Raw genomic sequence first — 18,221 nt, 5'->3', positions numbered from 1 at the left:
GGGATATTTGTTCGGGTGATTTTTAGGAGTGCTCTCAGGAGAAAGTAAGTGAAGAGGAAGTAGAAAGGGCAGGGAACAAACTAAGAAAGAACAGGGTCTCAGAACTGGAGATGAGCTTCAGTCCACTGACCATCCCAAGGGGAAGTCATTGCCAGAATCTGCTCCCCCACCTCTCCTGTAACTTCCCCAGGTAATTCTCCAACCTTCATAGAAGCTGAGGGCTAGGTGCCTACCAGAGATCTGGGTGGAGCCCAACACTCCCCTAGAGCAGCGGTGCCCAACGTTTCTAGCACCAGGGACCGGTTTCATGGAAGACAAGTTTTCCACAGACAGCGGGGAAGGGGAAGAACGGTTTCCAGATGATTCAAGTGCATTACACTTATTGTACACTTTATTTCTATTACTGTTACATTGTAATATATAATGAAATAATTATACAACTCACCATATTGCTGACAGGAGGTGGAGCTCAGGTGGTAATGTAAGTCATGGGAAGCAGCTGTAAATACAGATGAAGCTTCCCTCCCCGGCCACTCACCTCCTGCTGTGTGGCCCGGACTGCTGGGAACCCCTGCCCTAGAGGTTGCATAGGTTTCAAATGCTTTGCTACTAGAAACAATGATGCAAGGAAACATCCTCCATACACATTATTTGGCACTTGTTTATTTCCTTAGGGAAAGTCTTAGAAGTGAAATTTATTAAATAGTTTGCATGTTACATTTTGATACTTTTCGCTAAATTGCCTGCCCAGGGGAAAGGATATACTAATTTGTACTTGACAAGAGTGTTAAAGAATACCTTTTTGCTCACACCCTAGCCAACACTGGGTATTGTGGCTATGGTCTTTTTAATTTGCGTTTCTCTGATTAATAGTGAAGCTGATATCTTTTCATGTGTTTATACAGTTATCTTTTTTAAAATAGATTTATTTTATTTATTTTTGGTTGCGTTGGGTCTTCGTTGCAGTGCACGGGCTTTCTCTAGTTGCGGCGAGTGGGGGCTACTCTTTCTTGAGGTGTGCAGGCTTCTCATTGCGGTGGCTTCTCTTGTTGCAGAGTACAGGCTCTAGGCACGTGGGCTTCAGTAGTTGTGGCTCTAGGGCTCTAGAGCTCAAGCACAGTAGTTGTGGTGCACGGGTTTAGTTACTCCGTGGCATGTGGCATCTTCCCAGATCAGGGATCGAACCTGTGTCCCCTGTATTGGCAGGTGGATTCTTAACCACTGCGCCACCAGGGAAGTCCCCACAGTTATCTTTTTAACAAGACTATTGGGCACATCTTTGGTGTAAATGTTGCTGTAGGATCTGATTTCAGGGAAGTTTTATATTTCCTTTCAATACAATTAATTCATATGCTAAAACGTTCATATATTCTAAAGGGAAAGAGTAAAGTAATTGTAAATCTAATAAGATACAAGAAAAAAATTCAAATTATAAAAGCAGAATAGACATAATACAAATATTGTCAAATATGGTGCCAATGATATTGCTATACCTCGACATTTACAATAACTGGTACTTATTGATCATATACTAAGTGCATGAGTCTAAGCACTTTACATATACTAACTTATTTAGTCTTAACAGTTGTCAACAGGAGTTGGTATATTATTATCCCCATTTACCAAAGGGGAACCACAAATGTGGAGAAGCTTAGAGCTGGAGTCCAGCCTGGGAGCAGCAGAGGGGGTTGAGCCTGCAGCCACAGAGCCTGCCCACTCAGCCACCTCCACATCTACCTCCTCTAACTTGGCCTTCATGTCCCATCTATAAAGTGGGCAAAATAACAGTAATTGCATAAATCAGATAATATAAATAAAGTGCTTATTACAAAATCCAGCACATTAAAAAGTATTCAATAATGTAACATTGTTGCAGCAATTTAATATCTAGAAACTTACTCCAAAGAAATAATTAAGAATGTGGGGCTTCCCTGGTGGCGCAGTGGTTGAGAGTCCGCCTGCCGATGCAGGGGACACGGGTTCGTGCCCCGGTCCGGGAAGATCCCACATGCCGCGGAGCGGCTGGGCCCGCGAGCCGTGGCCGCTGAGCCTGCGCGTCCGGAGCCTGTGCTCCGCAACAGGAGAGGCCACAACAGTGAGAGGCCCGCGTACCGCAAAAAAAAAAAAAAAAAAAAAAAAAGAATGTGGCCAAAGATTTAGCTACAGCCATCATTTGTAACAGCAAAAAACGGGAAATATTTTAAATGTCAAATGTTATTAGATTGATTACATTCACTATCATATACTCATATAATAAAATAATATGTAGCTATTGAAATTATGTAGAATATTTAATGGCATGAAAAGTTTATTATAAATTATTAAGTATAAAAGCAGGTTATAGTATAACCTGTATTTGTAAATCATATGTTTTTAATTTTTTGGTTTTGTAAATTATATGCTTTAACATAGATGGAGAGATGATAAAAACTCAGGGAAGACATTTACAAAAATGTGGATGCTTGTACACAGATGTTCAAGGTAGCTATGATTGGCTAATCACAATAGCCAAAAGGTGGAACAGCCCAATTGTCCACCAAGATATTAATAGATAAACAAAAGGTGGTACATTTATCCAATTCATACATACTACTCAGCCATAAAAAGGAATGAAATTCTGATACGTTATAACATGGATGAACCTTGAAAACATTATGCTCAGAAAAATAAGCTAGACACAAAAGGACAAATATTGTATGATTCCATGTATTATCAGGTACCAAGAAGAGCCAAACTCATAGAGACCAAGTAGATTAGAGGTTATCAGAAACTGGGGGAGGGGGAAATGCGGAGTTATTGTCTTAATGAGTACAGAATTTCAATTTGTGATGATTAAAAATTTCTGGAAATGGATAGTGGTGATGTTTACACAAAATTGTGAATGTACTTAATGCCACTCAACTGTACACTTAAAAATGGTCAAAATAGTAAATTTTATGTGATGTATATTTTACCACAATAAAAAACCAAAACAAAAACACATTTATAAGAAAAGAATATATTTCCTACCAGTTTAAAAAATTGGGATGGGAGATTATGGGTTTTCTTTTCTTTCCTTTTCCTTTTTTTAATCATTTTCTCTAATTTTTCTACAATAAACACATAAAACTTTATGATAAAAAATATTTAAAAAGCAAAAACAACTCCAGGGTTCCTCAAGATGAGTAATAGATGGATAAATATATATATTGTGTTTCTGCCACGTACAGAGTATTGAACCACAACAATACAAACCCTCACCAAAGCAGAATTAGGAAAGGAAAACTGTATTTAAATAAACCACTAATAGAAGATTAGGAAAAATTATATAGTCACCAAACTATTTATATAAAGCAATATAAAACATGTAGATCAGAAGTCACTAGGACCAGGAAAAGCAGCTTCTGAAGAGTAGCAGAGAAACAGAGATCCTGGACAGGAAGTTGTAGATTTTGTGTTGCTGGGGCAGAATGCTTCTTTCTTTCATTGATACTTCAAGTACCTGCATTCTGGCTAATCTACAGCCAAATTTTAGATACTGACCAGTTTGTAATCTTCATTCTGTGAATGTGTAAGTTAAGTAAGCTCTGTGAAGCCCCTCTGATTCAGTGTGGAATGACAGCTAGCCCTGTAGATTCCAGTTTCATCAGATGAAATAAGCAACTGTGACGTCCCTCTAGTGTGAGGCATGGGGTCTCCTTAGTTAAATGCCAGCAGACTGAGAGGTCACCATGGTAGCAGTGAGGAAGTCATGCAGAGCCCTCTGCTGCCCACTAGGCCTTCACAGGTCTTGGTTAGGGAACACTGAGTACTGCATATGCACCTACTTTGAGAATGCTGGTATTTTGCACCTGTATTATGCAGTTGAGGCTAGTGGTGAAACAGCCAGAGCAGCTGAGGGCCATGGACTATAGGAGCCCAGACAGCTGGTTCTGGCACCCAAAGTACCAGGTGTTGGCACTTTGAGACCTGCTGCTAGAGGTCAGAGCCCCAGGAGGCCTGGCACAGCAGCGCCGGACACACTATCTGGGCCAGGCATCCTTGTCCCTGCACCACTCTCCTTCCTTCCTTCCTTCCTTCCTTCCCTGTCCACCTTCACAATTCACCCTGATTAACACACCTATCCCCTCCCCGAGGGAGAAAGGAAGGAAGCCCTTCATCAGGTACACTTGATATTTGCACAACTATGGTCAAGATCTTCATTACTTCATTTATTACCACAATTTAGACACACTAAGTGTCAACTCATATCCCTCCCCCATGGCTGCATATGGTTAAAGCCAGAGAAAACATTACTGACAAGTTTATCTCCCAACACCAGCTTTATAAAAGAATTTTGTTCACTTACTTTTTCTTTTTGTCATTCCTGTGGTGGGTGAAGTGTAGCCTTTGAAGTGCCAGACCCAAATTACGCTGGACAAACCTCCCACACTGTGGATCAACACTGACCGCAGTGGTGGGTCTTTGCCCTGAAGCAAGTGACCAGTGACCGGAGATGGTGTGGAGCTGAGCAGAGCACTCGGGGGCTGCTGCAAAGGCAGCTGAAGTGGAGGGGCCATCGCCTGTCAAAGCAGAGCAGGTCGCCCACCCTTTCAAGTTCCTAAGACTCGCCACCGCTTGTGAAACTTCTGAAGCTGGTCTCCCCCGAGTTGATTCAGACTCACAAATGTCAAGCCTAAGTCAGCAAGCCTTCACAAGCACTGGGTAGCTCTGATGTGTCATCAGAGAAAGCAACCTACTAGAAAAGCTCTACAGTGATCAAAACAGTTGCACAGCATCACCCATGGACTTCTGCCGTCCCCACCCGGCACTGGGAGAACCGGTCGTCCGTGCCCATCAGCTCCAGCAAAGTAGTCTGAGCCATGGCCACATTGTTTTTATAGGTTCTGATCTTTCTCCAGGCAAACAAGACAAAGAGAAAATGGGCTTAAGAAATCATTCATATCTGTGGGAAAGATTAAACTTGTTTATTAATTCATGCAAACATTTTCCAACTTGGGAAGAGAGAGGGCAAAGCCAGTAGAAAAGGCCTTTTAAGAAATGAGTAAGAGGGAGATTTTAGGATTTACTCTTAACCGACTCCAGGGGGAAACACAATAACAATTTACAGAAACATTCTCACCACATTTGAACAAAATACAATTTTATCTGTAACTTTCAAACTCATTTTCCACTTTAAAGGCGGTTAAAACTCATATTCTTTTCCAGAATTTAAAATGACGTCTGGTTTTTAAATATTTCCTTGTCCAGACAAGTTCCTACTTGCCTCCATAGGATCTGCGAGCTTACAGGAGAGCACGCTCACTCTCAGTCCACCCCTTGCTCTATGAGATAAAAAAAACTGCAGGGAGAAAAAGAGAGTTAGTTTCTAAAATCACCTGGTATACAACGCTGAAAACCAACAACCACAAATAGAGAACAGCACTGAGTTTTCTTTACAGATATGAACAAAAACTTCAATTAAAGCTGTAAGACAATGGAAAGAGTTCCAGTCTCAGGCAGAGTTGGGAGAAAAATTATAGATCTGGCTTCTGACAGTGATTTTTTAAAAATCCACATCAATTTTTCATGACCTTTTTCTCAGGTAGGAAAGTTGGGATTTCAAATCCAACATGTAGAAAAAAGGGCTTAAAGTGTGTTCAAACAACCAATTGTGACAGGTGTGAACCTGCAGCAGTAACATGACCTGTTAGAGCACAACAATATCATGATGCAGTTGATTAATAATGATGTCTCACTTTTTACAATTTACAAAGCACTCTCACCAACATTTTATTTAGTATGGAGTGGAAGGACACATCAGCTAGGCATTTTAATTTCCTTCATTAATTAATGAATTGAATTAAATCTTTGACATGTATTCATTTTATTTTGTATGAGTCAATTTAACCTTTTTGAAAATTATTCTTTAACACTAATATCAGATCTTACAAGGATCTATGATACTAATATCACTATGTGTTTTAAAACATTGAAATGAATAACTCACTTTGAAATCCCTCCAAATGAACCACTTTAAGTAGCCATTATTTTTAATTGAAATATGATAAATATACAAAATGTCCTATATGGAAATCCTTTGTTTTTATCTTATTAGCAGAGCAATGTAAATTCTTATTTTTTTAATTACATGTTCTGTTTTAACTGATTTATAACAATTGAAATTGTACTTGAGGCTCACAATCTTTATTACATTTTGTGATATAATCACTACCTGCTTGAAATCTTTGTTAAATCTGACAAATATCTTTTTAACATATTCTTTGGAAACGTACAATATCCATTTACTTGAGAGCAATTTGTTGCGATATTTGAATCAAGTTTGGGAAACTATAAATAAGTTACTATGAATTTAAATTGATCAAACTCAGAGCAACTAGTACCTCCTGTTTGGAGGGAAACCACAAAGTTGGACAAGGATCTGAGTATATGCTGATTTGGGAATAGACAGTACAGTATTTAGGTGGATTCATGCAAATGGTGGAAGAGATGCGGTATATTACTGTAATTTTCCCCCTTTGGCCTAGTAATGAAGAGGCCTCAAACTGAGGTCCTAGAAATATTGTTGAGGCCATTGGTGACTCCATGTCTGCAATCTATTCAGATATGCTTGAGGCTGCAAGGAAAGGAAGCCACAGGAAAATGGGAAAACCTGCTTATGAGGCTGAGATGGAGCAGACCCAGTGTTCTCAAAGACTCTTTCAGGGTATCCATGAGATCAAAGCTATCTTCATAATAATACGAAAATGCTCTTTGCCTTTCTTACTCTCATTCTTTCACCAGAGTGCACTGTAGTTTTCGAGAGGCTACATGACATGAGATAATATCATTGTTCTAACTGCTAAAAGAATGTGTGCTCATGAATACATTTAAAATTTTTCTCAGTGTTAAGTTCTAGTACAATAAATGTTGACAGATATAACTCACTTAAGAGCTCAAAAAATTTTAAGAGTGTAAAAGAGGAAACATCTGAAATATTGTAGACTGTAGCCCTATCTCACCTGTGACCTGGGGCAAGAAGCAACATTTCTTGGTCCTATTTTCCTCATTTGCAAAACAAGGGGAGTTTGTCCCACTGCCCATTTTACACTTTTAACACTAAGGTTCTGTGGCCTTCCAACACTGAAGTGTTGCTACTGCTGCGGGAGTCTGCTCTGATCAGAGTTGTAGCAGCACAGAATTTTAGAGGCTTAGAGAAGTTAATTAACCTCCCCAGGGTCACATAGGCTGAGGAATGGTGGGACTGGGAGTCAAACCCAAGTCTGTCTCACCGCAGCATTTAACTTGCTATTGAATACTGCTCACTGAAGTGAGGAGCATCGTACATGGGGGCAGGGGGGACCCAGCTTTGACTCTAAAGCCCCGTTCCTAGCCTTGGAGTTAACATTAACGGAGTTAATATTTTCTTTGTTGGTCTTTTTATTTTATATCATTTGTAACTTCTTTATACTATATGAAAAAAGCTGATTACTTCCACTATTTCTATGGTAGCCAAATCCTTCTGCACATCTGGGAACTGGGCATTATTAAAAATAACAAGTTCCTGAGCTTCCCTGGTGGCGCAGTGGTTAAGAATCTGCCTGACAGTGCAGGGGACATGGGTTCGAGCCCTCGTCCGGGAGGATCCCACATGCCGCGGAGCAACTAAGCCCGTGCGCCACAACTACTGAGCCCACGTGCCACAACTACCGAAGCCCGCACGCCTAGACCCCGTGCTCTGCAACAAGAGAAGCCACCGCAATGAGAAGCCCGTGCACTGCAACAAAGAGTAGCCCCCGCTCGCTGCAAATAGAGAAAGCCTGCACACAGCAACGAAGACCCAATGCAGCCAAAAATAAATAAAAATAAATAAATTTATTTTAAAAATAACAAATTCCCTAATTTATTATGTCATACTCCAGGATTTTCTTATTGCTTGAACATATAGAATAACAGTACTGGGACTTCCCTGGTGGCACAATTGTTAAGAGCCCGCACTCCCAGTTCAGGGGGCCCGGGTTCAATCCCTGGTCAGGGAACTACATCTCACATGCATGCCACAACTAAGAGTTCGCACGCCACAACTAAGGAGCCTGCCTGCCACAACTAAAACCCAGCGCAACCAAATAAATAAATAAATATTTTTTAAAAAAGAATAATATAGTACTATAAAATGCACTAACTTTTAAATAAATTTTGCTTCTTTCCAAAAGAAACTGCCACTTTAATGCTGTTTTCTGTTCATCCGTCATTGCAAGAAACTCATTTACCTGGATAAAAAAATTAAACAAATATTTCCAAAGAATATATAGATAACTCATCTTGACAATAATGTAAAACAAATTTGCTCACTGGAAATGGAATTTATCCATAGTAATTACAGGTCAATTCTCTTGATGGAGGAGATAAGGCTAGATAGAAAGGCTCTAAACTGAATGTCTGAAGCCAGCCAGGTGGCTCGGCACAGAAAGCCCCCCTTAACAAAGTGGAAACCACTGAGGCTTAATGGTAAACTTCATGAGTGGGTTCTAACACTAAAAAACATCAAACCTAACATCAAGCACACAAGCTAATCTCTCCTGCTGTGCTATGGGGCAGACTGAGGAAGAGTTCGTGGCTGACCTTATACACCTGGGTAGGTGAAATACTGCCAAACCCTCCTAACAGAGGACCCTGCTCAGTGTCTCCAAGGTGTTGTTTTGCCCGTTGTTATGTGACTATATAAAATGTCATGTTTATTCTCCACTGTCACCAAGGACCTCTCTTGTTATTCCTAACAGTTAATGTTAGCTAGGATTTTAATATGCAAATGTAATTATTTGTTTATTAAAACAATGTGTGTTTAAGTCAAGATTGATTTTTCCCAGACCTCTTTATTAATGAATTAATTTCTATCAAATGTTCCCCAAAATAACCTATATGTTTGGGGGAGCAAATTCAATTTGGAAGTATTTCTAAACATCTTTTCCTTTTTATTGTTTACCGTGAAGCCCAAAGTCTCCTCAGCAACACTTCCTGTGAGACTACAGGAATGGAGGGTACCTGTGTGATCAGTAAGATCAATTAGCATATAGAAGCTGCGAAAAACTGATTTAAATTCTGAAGAATCTTTGTTGCAAGTTGTACAGGTGCTGGATGCTTCATTTACAATGTAACCACAGCCTGAACTGAAAAGAAACAAAGACAAGATAGAATGTGAAGGCCCTAAGTGACAAATCTGATCTCTAGCAGAAGAATTATCACTTAGACTTTTAGCCTAAGTCAGCACCTGGAATATTTACAGAGTAAGTAATTACAGAGTGCTCAGCACTGAGCAGGGTACAAAGCAGACCTACAAAATAACAAGGAACAATGCACAGCAATACAACATGCTTTCTATGCAGTCAACCTCATTTTCAGTATTCCTGCTTCAGAAACTGGGACAAGCCAGTCCTCTCACAGTTCTGCCTCCTACCTTCCCCCATGCTGGGGTTCTTGCCCAGGATCACTCCCCCACTGGGGCCTTCCTCACTTGCACCCCAGCCCCACCCCCTCCCTTCTCTGAACAGCTGCACAACTTACACTTCAGCACGGACTTACACCCTATCACATCCTATTCCATGTTATTGCAGGTATGTTTGTTTATCTCCTGGCTCAGAGTTTGAGGGCAGGAATCCTGTCTTGTGCCTAGAAAGCCTGGGTTCCATGAATGCTCACTTGGTCCTGTACTAAGTCCTCTGTACATCCACAGAATAACCTGAGGGTTGGGGAGGTTCACACTCTAAATGCTGCTAGTACTGCTAGTGACACATTCTCCTCTCTTTAAGGGGTAATTCCATGCTCTTCTATATTTTTGAAGCAGTCATTACTTTGCCAATTTGAATAGGAAGACATTCAAATTTCTCAAGCAGAGGGAATGATCTGAAGATACTGGTTTCTTGTAAGCCACAGATCACTTTTGAATTAAATTTTAGATACTTTTCCTCAGATATCAATATTAAAGATGTAGGAAAAATAAGGGAGACAATAACATTTCTTTTAATTTTTGAAAAATATTTTTCAAAAAATAAATACCTGCCTTACACAACAGCCTCTACATTCGTTTTTTTCAACTTTAACACCAAATCATACAATGTTTTAAAAATCCATAGGTCAATTTCTTGATTGTGGTGGTTTATCATTTCATACATGATAAAACTATATGAAATTTCACACACACACACACACACACACACACACGATGCATATTAATCTGGGGAAATCTGAATAAGATCAGTGGATTTAATTAATGTCATTACTGTCTATGATGTGATACTACAGTTTTGCAAAATGTTACCATTGGGGGAAACTGGACAAAGTGTCCAGTTTATATATTATTTCTTGCAGTGCCATGTGAATCTAGAACTATGTCAATAAAAATATCAATTATAAATCCATAGGGAGGCTTTCACAATAACATTTTAGAATTTTTTTTTTCTTAGAATTTTCTTGCCAAGCATTTTTTGGCTAAGATTATTAAATCTACTTGGATTTACTTTTCTATGCAAGTAGATACTAACTTTGACCTAGGAGAGGTTGGAAATCATATTCTTCATACAGTTAAAATAATTTATTAAAATGCTATTACTTGTATTGCTATAGGATGTGGTCACCAAAATAATTTTCGAATTGTCATAAAACAATAGTTTCTCATCCCAGTTAAAAGTTTCGACATTATTATATCTTTCTATTTTAGGGTTGCTGAAACACAGTAAATTAAATTTTGCTTTAAAAGGCAATTATAATTTTGAATCTAAATAGTTTGTCAATTGCATAACCACTTATGCATAATGCATAACCACTATTCAAATGCATAACCACTATTACGTCAAAGAATAGCTTAACTTTTATAGAGTTTAAAATTTATTAACAATAACTGTTTTTATTTCTTACAAGAATGAACTTTCTAAAAGTAATTTGGTTGCTTACCATCTATTTCGAACTACTTTTGTAGTTTCATCATCAATGTTCAGTGTAGAAATGTAAGCATAAAGAATTCCATAGATAGGATCAGCTTTTCCTTCATTCTTCAAAGCTTTTACCTTTAATTGTTCAACTGTATAGACATCAACTATTGTATTTACTAAAAAAAAAAAGAAAAGTCATGGAAGTTCTAAATATATTCTAAGAACTCCAAAGGATTATATCCAAATAGAAAAGCTACAAAGCTCAAATGAGAATATGTAGTAGCTTAAGTTATGTAATAGAAAAATTATTATATATGATATATTAAAACTGATTATATAAAAGGCCATAAAAGCAAAAAAGGAAAAGAATGAGAAATTAGTCTTTATTAAAATGAATAATTTCTGATCATCAGAAGATTCCATTAAAAGAATGAAAAGGCAAGCCATAGAGTGGGAGATGCTAGCAATCTATAAGGAGATAAAGGATTCATATCCAGAATATCTAAAGGATTCTTAAAAATCAATAAGAAAAAGACAAGTCAACTCAATTTTTTAAATGGTGAAGAGACTATATTTATTTATTCATTTATTTATCTTTGGCTGCACCGCGTGGCTTAGTTCCCCACAAGCCATGCCACACAGCCGAAAAACAAAACAGAACAAAAAAAACAAAAAAAAACAAAAAGAAAGAAAGGAAACATGTTAAATATCCCCCAGGAAAGCGTAACAAAGTTATTCTTTTACAAGTTAATGTGACTTGCAGAATAATTTATTTCATGCTTAATTCAATTGTTACTCTCTAGAGAGGAATTATTAGGAAGTATTTCACCTCCTAGGATGAAGTTACAAGAACATGCCTTCAGGGAATGATTGAAGTCTTCCCTCTGCTTTTCTCCATTCTCCTGAGGGTCTAAGCATAAGCCACAGACGGAAACAAACCACATCCCTTTTTTTTTTTTGGCCACACCACGAGGCATGTGGGATCTTAGCTCCCCAACCAGAGATAGAACTCACGCCCCCTGCTTTGGAAGCGTGGAGTCTTAACCACTGGCCTGCCAGGGAAGTCCCAGCATCCCTTTTAAAGTCAAGCTTCAGTCTGGGGTCTGTGAACACATGACATTTTATGCAAAATTCTATGTGTGGGTACAGCTACTTTTCTGGGGAAAGGGTCATAGCTCTCATCAGATTGGCAAAAGGTTATATAAGCCTCCAAAAGGTTTAAACTACCTTTTTAAAAGTGGAAGTATAGGGCTTCCCTGGGTGGCGCAGTGGTTAAGAATCTGCCTGCCAATGCAGCGAACACGGGTTTGAGCCCTGGTCTGGGAAGATCCCACATGCCGTGGAGCAACTAAGCCCGTGAGCCACAACTACTGAGCCTGCGCGTCTGGAGCCTGTGCTCCGGTACGGGAGAGGCCGCGACAGTAAGAGGCCCGCGCACCGCGATGAAGAGTGGCCCCTGCTCACCACAACTGGAGAAAGCCCTGGCACAGAAACGAAGACCCAACACAGCCATAAATAAATAAATAAATAAATAAAAAGTGGAAGTGTAGCAGTTACATAATAAGAATACAATATCTTTTACTAAGTAACTTTATAGGCCCAAATTCTGGCCTTTTAAAAATTCAAATAATATTTAAAGGTCACTTACAATTTGTGGATTCTTTCAAATAACTGTCAATTTCATCATCCAGAGGATTCGTTTCTTTATTTTCTCTTATAAAATTCAATAGGATGTTAGCTTCTGGTGTATCTTAATTGAAAATGGATAATAAGTAAACAGCAAACTGATTATTTTTTAAATCACTGTAAATGATCCAAAATTATTTTTAACAGTAAAAAGTGAAGATGTATAAGATACAATCAAACACAATATTACAAAGCCATTAACAATGTGATGGGGTGCTCCATTAACGCAGAGAGATGTACACCAGATATCATGAGTTTAAAGAGCAGCTTACAAAACATTGTCATACAATTCCCTTTCATTTTAAAAAAGATACATGAGCAAAATTACCTGGAAGAATATGTACCAAAGAAATGATTATCTCTTATGAGATGGTGAATTTACAGCTGATCTTTCTTTTCCTTTTTATGCTTTTATGTATTTTTTGAATTTTGTATGTATTTCTTTTCTAGTCAGAAAAAAAATTTTTTAAGGTTGTTTAAAAAGCTTGCTCCAGACTTGCCTGGCGGTGCAGTGGTTAAGAATCTGCCTGCCAATGCAGGGGACACGGGTTCGATCCCTGGTCTGGGAAGATCCCACATGCCGCAGAGCATCTAAGACCGTGTGCCACAACTACTGAGCCTGCTCTCTGGGGTCCATGAGCCACAACTACTGAGCCCACGTGCCACAGCTACTGAAGCCCATGTGCCTAGAGCCCATGCTCCACAAGAAGAGAAGCCACCGCAATGAGAAGCCTGTGCACCACAACAAAGAGTAGCCCCCCGCTAACCACAACTACAGAAAGCCCAATGCAGACAAAAATAAATAAATAAATAAATAAATGTTAAAGAAGATTCCTATAATTAAAAAAAAAAAAAAAAAACCTTGCTCCTCAGGACTTCCCTGGTGGTCCAGTGGTTAAGAATCCGCCTTCCAATGCAGGGGATGTGGGTTTGATCCCTGGGTCAGGGAACTAAGATCCCACATGCCACGGGGCAACTAAGCCCACGCACCACAACTACTGAGCCCAAGTGCTCTAGAGCCCACACAACACAACTGGAGAGAAGCTTGCCTGTGTGCTCTGGAGCCCGTGCACCACAATTAGAGAGTCTGTGTGCCACAACTAGAGAGCTTGTGTGCTGTGGAGCTATGCGCCACAACTAGAAAGAAGCTTGTGTGCCGCAACTAAAGACCCCACATGCCACAATGAAGACCCGAAGCAGCCAAATAAATAAATAAAATACTTAAAAAGACAAAAAACTTGCTCCTCAATTTGGGACATGAGTATCCTCAGGAATAGTGAGATAATGTGTCAGAAGGCACGAATCTGATTTTGAAGAGGGCTCTCTAACTCTGACACCCTTCAACTCCAAGCCCCAACCTCTAACACCTGCTTGTCTTCAGCCCTCCCTCACCATCTCCAACATTCTGCAAACCGTCCTGCCAATGCTTGGACCCCCTGACTCCCCTGGACAGAGTCAGGGTTTCTTCCTCCTCGTCCTGTTGTACCACAAGTCTTATCACTGTTGGTTCTTTCTCAGAACTAGACTGGAATCCCAGACAGGGGTTTTGGCTTTTCATTTCTGTACTTCAATTATAGTGACTATCCTTCCATCCATCTGAGCACCCATCCACTCATGTACTTCCTTGTTCCAGAAAGTGTTAAAGTTACCTCAGTAGTTGGCAAATAAAAGGCATTCACTAAATATCTGTAAATTAATGAGCATCCTGGGACAGAAGCTGGTAGGAAGGGTGGGGTGTAGGCACTGCTGTCAAGAGCTCTAAGGACAACAGGGTCATCCCAGACTGTCTGTGGGGGGTCAGAAATTCTTTCTTCCCCATCTGATGAACTCTCTCGGGGCAGAAAGCCTGGACATGCTGGCTAGGATGAAAGCTCAAACCATTTAGATGTTCTTAACTTCTGTGTGGCATGTGTAGCCCAGGAAATTAGAAATAAGACTGATTTAAATAAACATATTGAAATTCACACACCGTTATACATATTCTCCTTTATATTTGTCTCCTTGAGAAATAAGGCATTTATTCTAATGATGTTAGCATTGCTCAAAACACTTTGACATTTCCCCTTTGAATCTGTTTTCAGAGCCAAACGCACAACATCCTTCAAATCTGTCTTATTAACTTAGTCTTGAGGTTTCGATACGATTAGTACTGTCAAGCTTGATAACCTTTTCCACCAGACAAATCCAACTGTCTTTTAGAAATTTTCCCAGACCAAATTTACCCTTAGAGGATGAAGATTTTCTATCATTGATGTTATTAAATATACTAAAAATAGTCTATTAGTATTAATAAAATATTAAAAATAAGAAACCATAGTACCCTCCTCAAAAGAAAAAAAAAGTAATTGAAGAGTGACATTATTGCCCTGTGGTAAGAACTGATCATGGTTGTGTCCCCACTAATTTACAACAAAGAAGCCAGAGCAATCCTTTTAGAACTTAGATAACGTCACTGCCCTGCTCCCCCTTTCCTACAAAGTAAAAGCCAGCATTCTTTTATCAGTAAGTCCTTCTCGATCGCCTCCATTTCTTCTCTGACCTCCACTCCTCCTCCTACCCTGCTCTATCAGATCTAGCCACACTGGCCTCAGGGCCTTTGCACTGGCTGGTCCCTCTGCCTGGTGTGCTCTTTTCCCATGGTTAACCCCCTCACTGCCTCACAACATCTTTGCTCAGATGTTGCCCTCCCAGTGAGGCCTACCTGACCACCCTATGTAAACAGCAACCTGCCCTACACACACCGTGGCATTCTAGACCCTCCTGACCCTCTTCCTCTTTTACTTCTCAAGCATTTCATAATTCATGGATGTGTTATCTTTAATGTTCATTCTCTGTCTCCCCCCTGCTAGGACGTGAGCTCCGTGAGCAGGAGAGATATTTGTGTTTTGTCACTGGACCCAGAACAGTGCCCAGCATACAGCATGTGCACAGTAGATGAGAGCTCAACAAGAACAAATCAATGAGTGTCGTATCACCTCCCATGATACTGCTTTTAAGGAGACAACATTCCTGTGGTAGATGAGCAAGATCCAACATACTTATATTTAAAAAGTCTTGTTATTTTATATCATATCTCATAGTAATTTTACTTTTAAAAATTCTGATAAGTTTGGTCAAAGACAAAATTGCTTTATAGTTCTCAGTCACTATTAATGCTTCATTATTGACCAGTAGAGTGAACTTATATTTAAAATGATACCTACTATATTTATATCTTCTTGAGATTTTGAAGGATTATTCACTTCTGGGAATTGTGTACTCTTCTGCAGTGTTGGGCTGATCTTTCTATTTGCACTACAAAGCACTCTGAGGATGCTTAAGAGCACCAACCCCTCATCTCCCCAAACCTGCTTCCCTGATTTCATGCTGGAACAGCTTTAAACCCTTTAACAACCACTAACAATTATGAACTAATGATACTATATATATGTTCTCCACTCTCTAGTGCTGTTACTTGAATGTAGTAAAATTAAATTTATTTTTTAAATAGTCAATAATTTAGGTTATCCAATCAATAGCAATGAGCTCTCAAAATCATCACAAGGGATGATGCTTTAAAAATGAGTCTGGGGGGCTTCCCAGATGGCGCAGTGGTTGAGAGTCCGCCTGCCGATGCAGGGGACACGGGTTTGTGCCCCGGTCCGGGAGGATCCCACATGCCGCGGAGCGGCTGGGCCCGTGAGCCATGGCCGCTGAGCCTGCGCGTCCGGAGCCTGTGCTCCGCAACGGGAGGGGCCGCGACAGTGAGGGGCCCACGTACCGCAAAAAAAAAAAAAAAATGAGTCTGGGGCTTCCCTGGTGGCACAGTGGTTGAGAATCTGCCTGCCAATGCAGGGGATACGGGTTCGAGCCCTGGTCTGGGAAGATCCCACATGCCACAGAGCAACTGGGCCCGTGAGCCACAACTACTGAGCCTGCGCATCTGGGACCTGTGCTCCACAACAAGAGAGGCCACGACAGTGAGAGGCCCACGCACCGCGATGAAGAGTGGCCCCTGCTTGCCACAACTAGAGAACGCCCTCGCACAGAAACGAAGACCCAACACAGCCAAAAATAAATAAATAAATTTATTTTTAAAAAAAAAGAGTCTGGTTTTTCACATTTCTTTTGTAAAGATATCAAAGATATAGCTCATTGTAAGTTTTTCAAAGTCATATGAAGCAGTTTTTCACTTTTAATTCAAATGAAATCCAAGCTTCATTCTTAAACACACTGCACAAATATTGGAATACATGATGTAGTCATTTCCAAAGGGATAAAAAATTTCAGATAGCTTTTTACCTGGATTAGTTGTAATAATGGTTTTTGAGATTACAGTTGCTGTCATGCAGTTCCGAAATTTGTCAAAACTTATTCTTACATCTGAGGCAAATATTACTGTTTGGGAAAAAAGCCATTTTAAAATTATTACACAGGGGGATAAAAAAATGACAAATACTGAACACAATCGTTGAAGTATGATACCTGTTTCTCGTGGTACCCAGCTCTGTGCAAGTAGAATAGATTCATTATCCCAACTGCATGTGTTAAAAAAGAAGTGATAAAAATCAAATACATTAGAAAAAAACTGGCAATGACCACATTATTTACCAGAAAAAGGATGTCTTAATGGATGAGGTTAATAATCCCCCATACGGTCCAAGGCACAGTTAAGGATTTTGGCTTCTCCTGCATTTTGCAGGGCTACACTGCCTATTTCACAGAAAATTTAACACCTATGAAAATCATTCCTTTCAGCACCATTCATCTCTAACAACTTCTGCTCCTTCAATTCCTTCTTTTCCTATCACCCAGGTCACTCCAGGCTAGTTAGAACTGAGTGACTACTCAAAAGTTTAAAAATTTTGAAGTCACTCTTTCATGCCATTAAGGGAGGGCCCCCACCATGGATAAACTGCTCAGGGGACTTGATAGGTTGAAGCCCTGTTTCAAATTAAGTGCTTTCTTTGGTACCCAGGCATCTGGAGTCTAAACAATACCATGTTATATCCTGTGATGCTTCAGGATGTAGCCCTGCCCCACATCGGACACACTGGGAGCCCCACAGAACCCAGCTTGTGACAATGCTTGCTTTTCTACCATCTTTCCATGGCTTGGCTCCAGGGTACCACCCAAGGAATCAGAGAAGGTCTGGCTTGTTATTTATCAATGAGACTTAGTAAATGACGATTTGTTACAAAACAGAGTACAATAATAAACAAGTTACAGTAGAGTCCATCTATGAAATCCCATGCCATCTAAAGATCTCATTTTAAGGTAATCATAGACTGTAATGACTCAACATACAAGAGAAAGGTTTATTTTTTAAATATCATTTCTATATCATTACTCCTCTCCTGATATGAAATCCATCATCTCCTGATGAAATTAAAATGTCTGACTTGGTGATAATAGCACAGATTTCACAGTTTGGAACAGATGTGGGAAGTTACCATAACATTGCAAAAGAAGACTCTGTTTCATCATAGAGTTTAACTTCACACCTCTGGCCTTTTCTTCGGTCTGAAGTTGTAAAGTATTTTGGCTCTCCAACCTTAGAAATTGAAGAAAATCATTATTTTTCTTCACCTAGAGTTGTAGAGGTACTTAAATATCTGTTAATGGAAATACTCAAATGTTTACTTTTTAAACAACAAATTAGAAATATCAAAA

The 18,221-nt window shown here is 39.6% G+C and overlaps 1 protein-coding gene across 4 annotated transcripts in view; it reads right to left on the bottom strand.

Moving 5' to 3' along the window:
* Positions 1 to 4,932: 4,932 nt before the first annotated feature.
* The window catches only part of MEIOB (meiosis specific with OB-fold), a 31,861-nt gene continuing 18,572 nt past the window's right edge, over positions 4,933 to 18,221 (bottom strand). For 2 of the 4 annotated variants that reach the window (XM_081257104.1, XM_081257105.1), the window contains exons 7-14: positions 18,002 to 18,102; positions 17,034 to 17,086; positions 16,851 to 16,946; positions 12,532 to 12,633; positions 10,906 to 11,059; positions 8,942 to 9,125; positions 8,142 to 8,228; positions 4,933 to 5,320 (exon numbers count right to left, since the gene is read on the bottom strand). In XM_081257104.1, coding sequence (XP_081113230.1) covers positions 5,210 to 5,320; positions 8,142 to 8,228; positions 8,942 to 9,125; positions 10,906 to 11,059; positions 12,532 to 12,633; positions 16,851 to 16,946; positions 17,034 to 17,086; positions 18,002 to 18,102 — 888 coding nt within the window. In that variant the 3' untranslated portion in view covers positions 4,933 to 5,209. Of the gene's footprint in view, positions 5,321 to 8,141; positions 8,229 to 8,941; positions 9,126 to 10,905; positions 11,060 to 12,531; positions 12,634 to 16,850; positions 16,947 to 17,033; positions 17,087 to 18,001; positions 18,103 to 18,221 lie in introns of those variants that run through there. The other 2 variants (XM_081257106.1, XM_081257107.1) reach the window with 2 other exon arrangements.

The sequence above is a fragment of the Mesoplodon bidens genome (genome assembly GCF_964165515.1).
Source record: "Mesoplodon bidens genome assembly, chromosome: 15".
In the NCBI taxonomy this organism is placed as follows: domain Eukaryota; kingdom Metazoa; phylum Chordata; class Mammalia; order Artiodactyla; family Ziphiidae; genus Mesoplodon; species Mesoplodon bidens.
The sequence above is the reverse complement of the archived record's forward strand: the minus strand, read 5'-3'. Positions and strand labels throughout refer to the sequence as shown.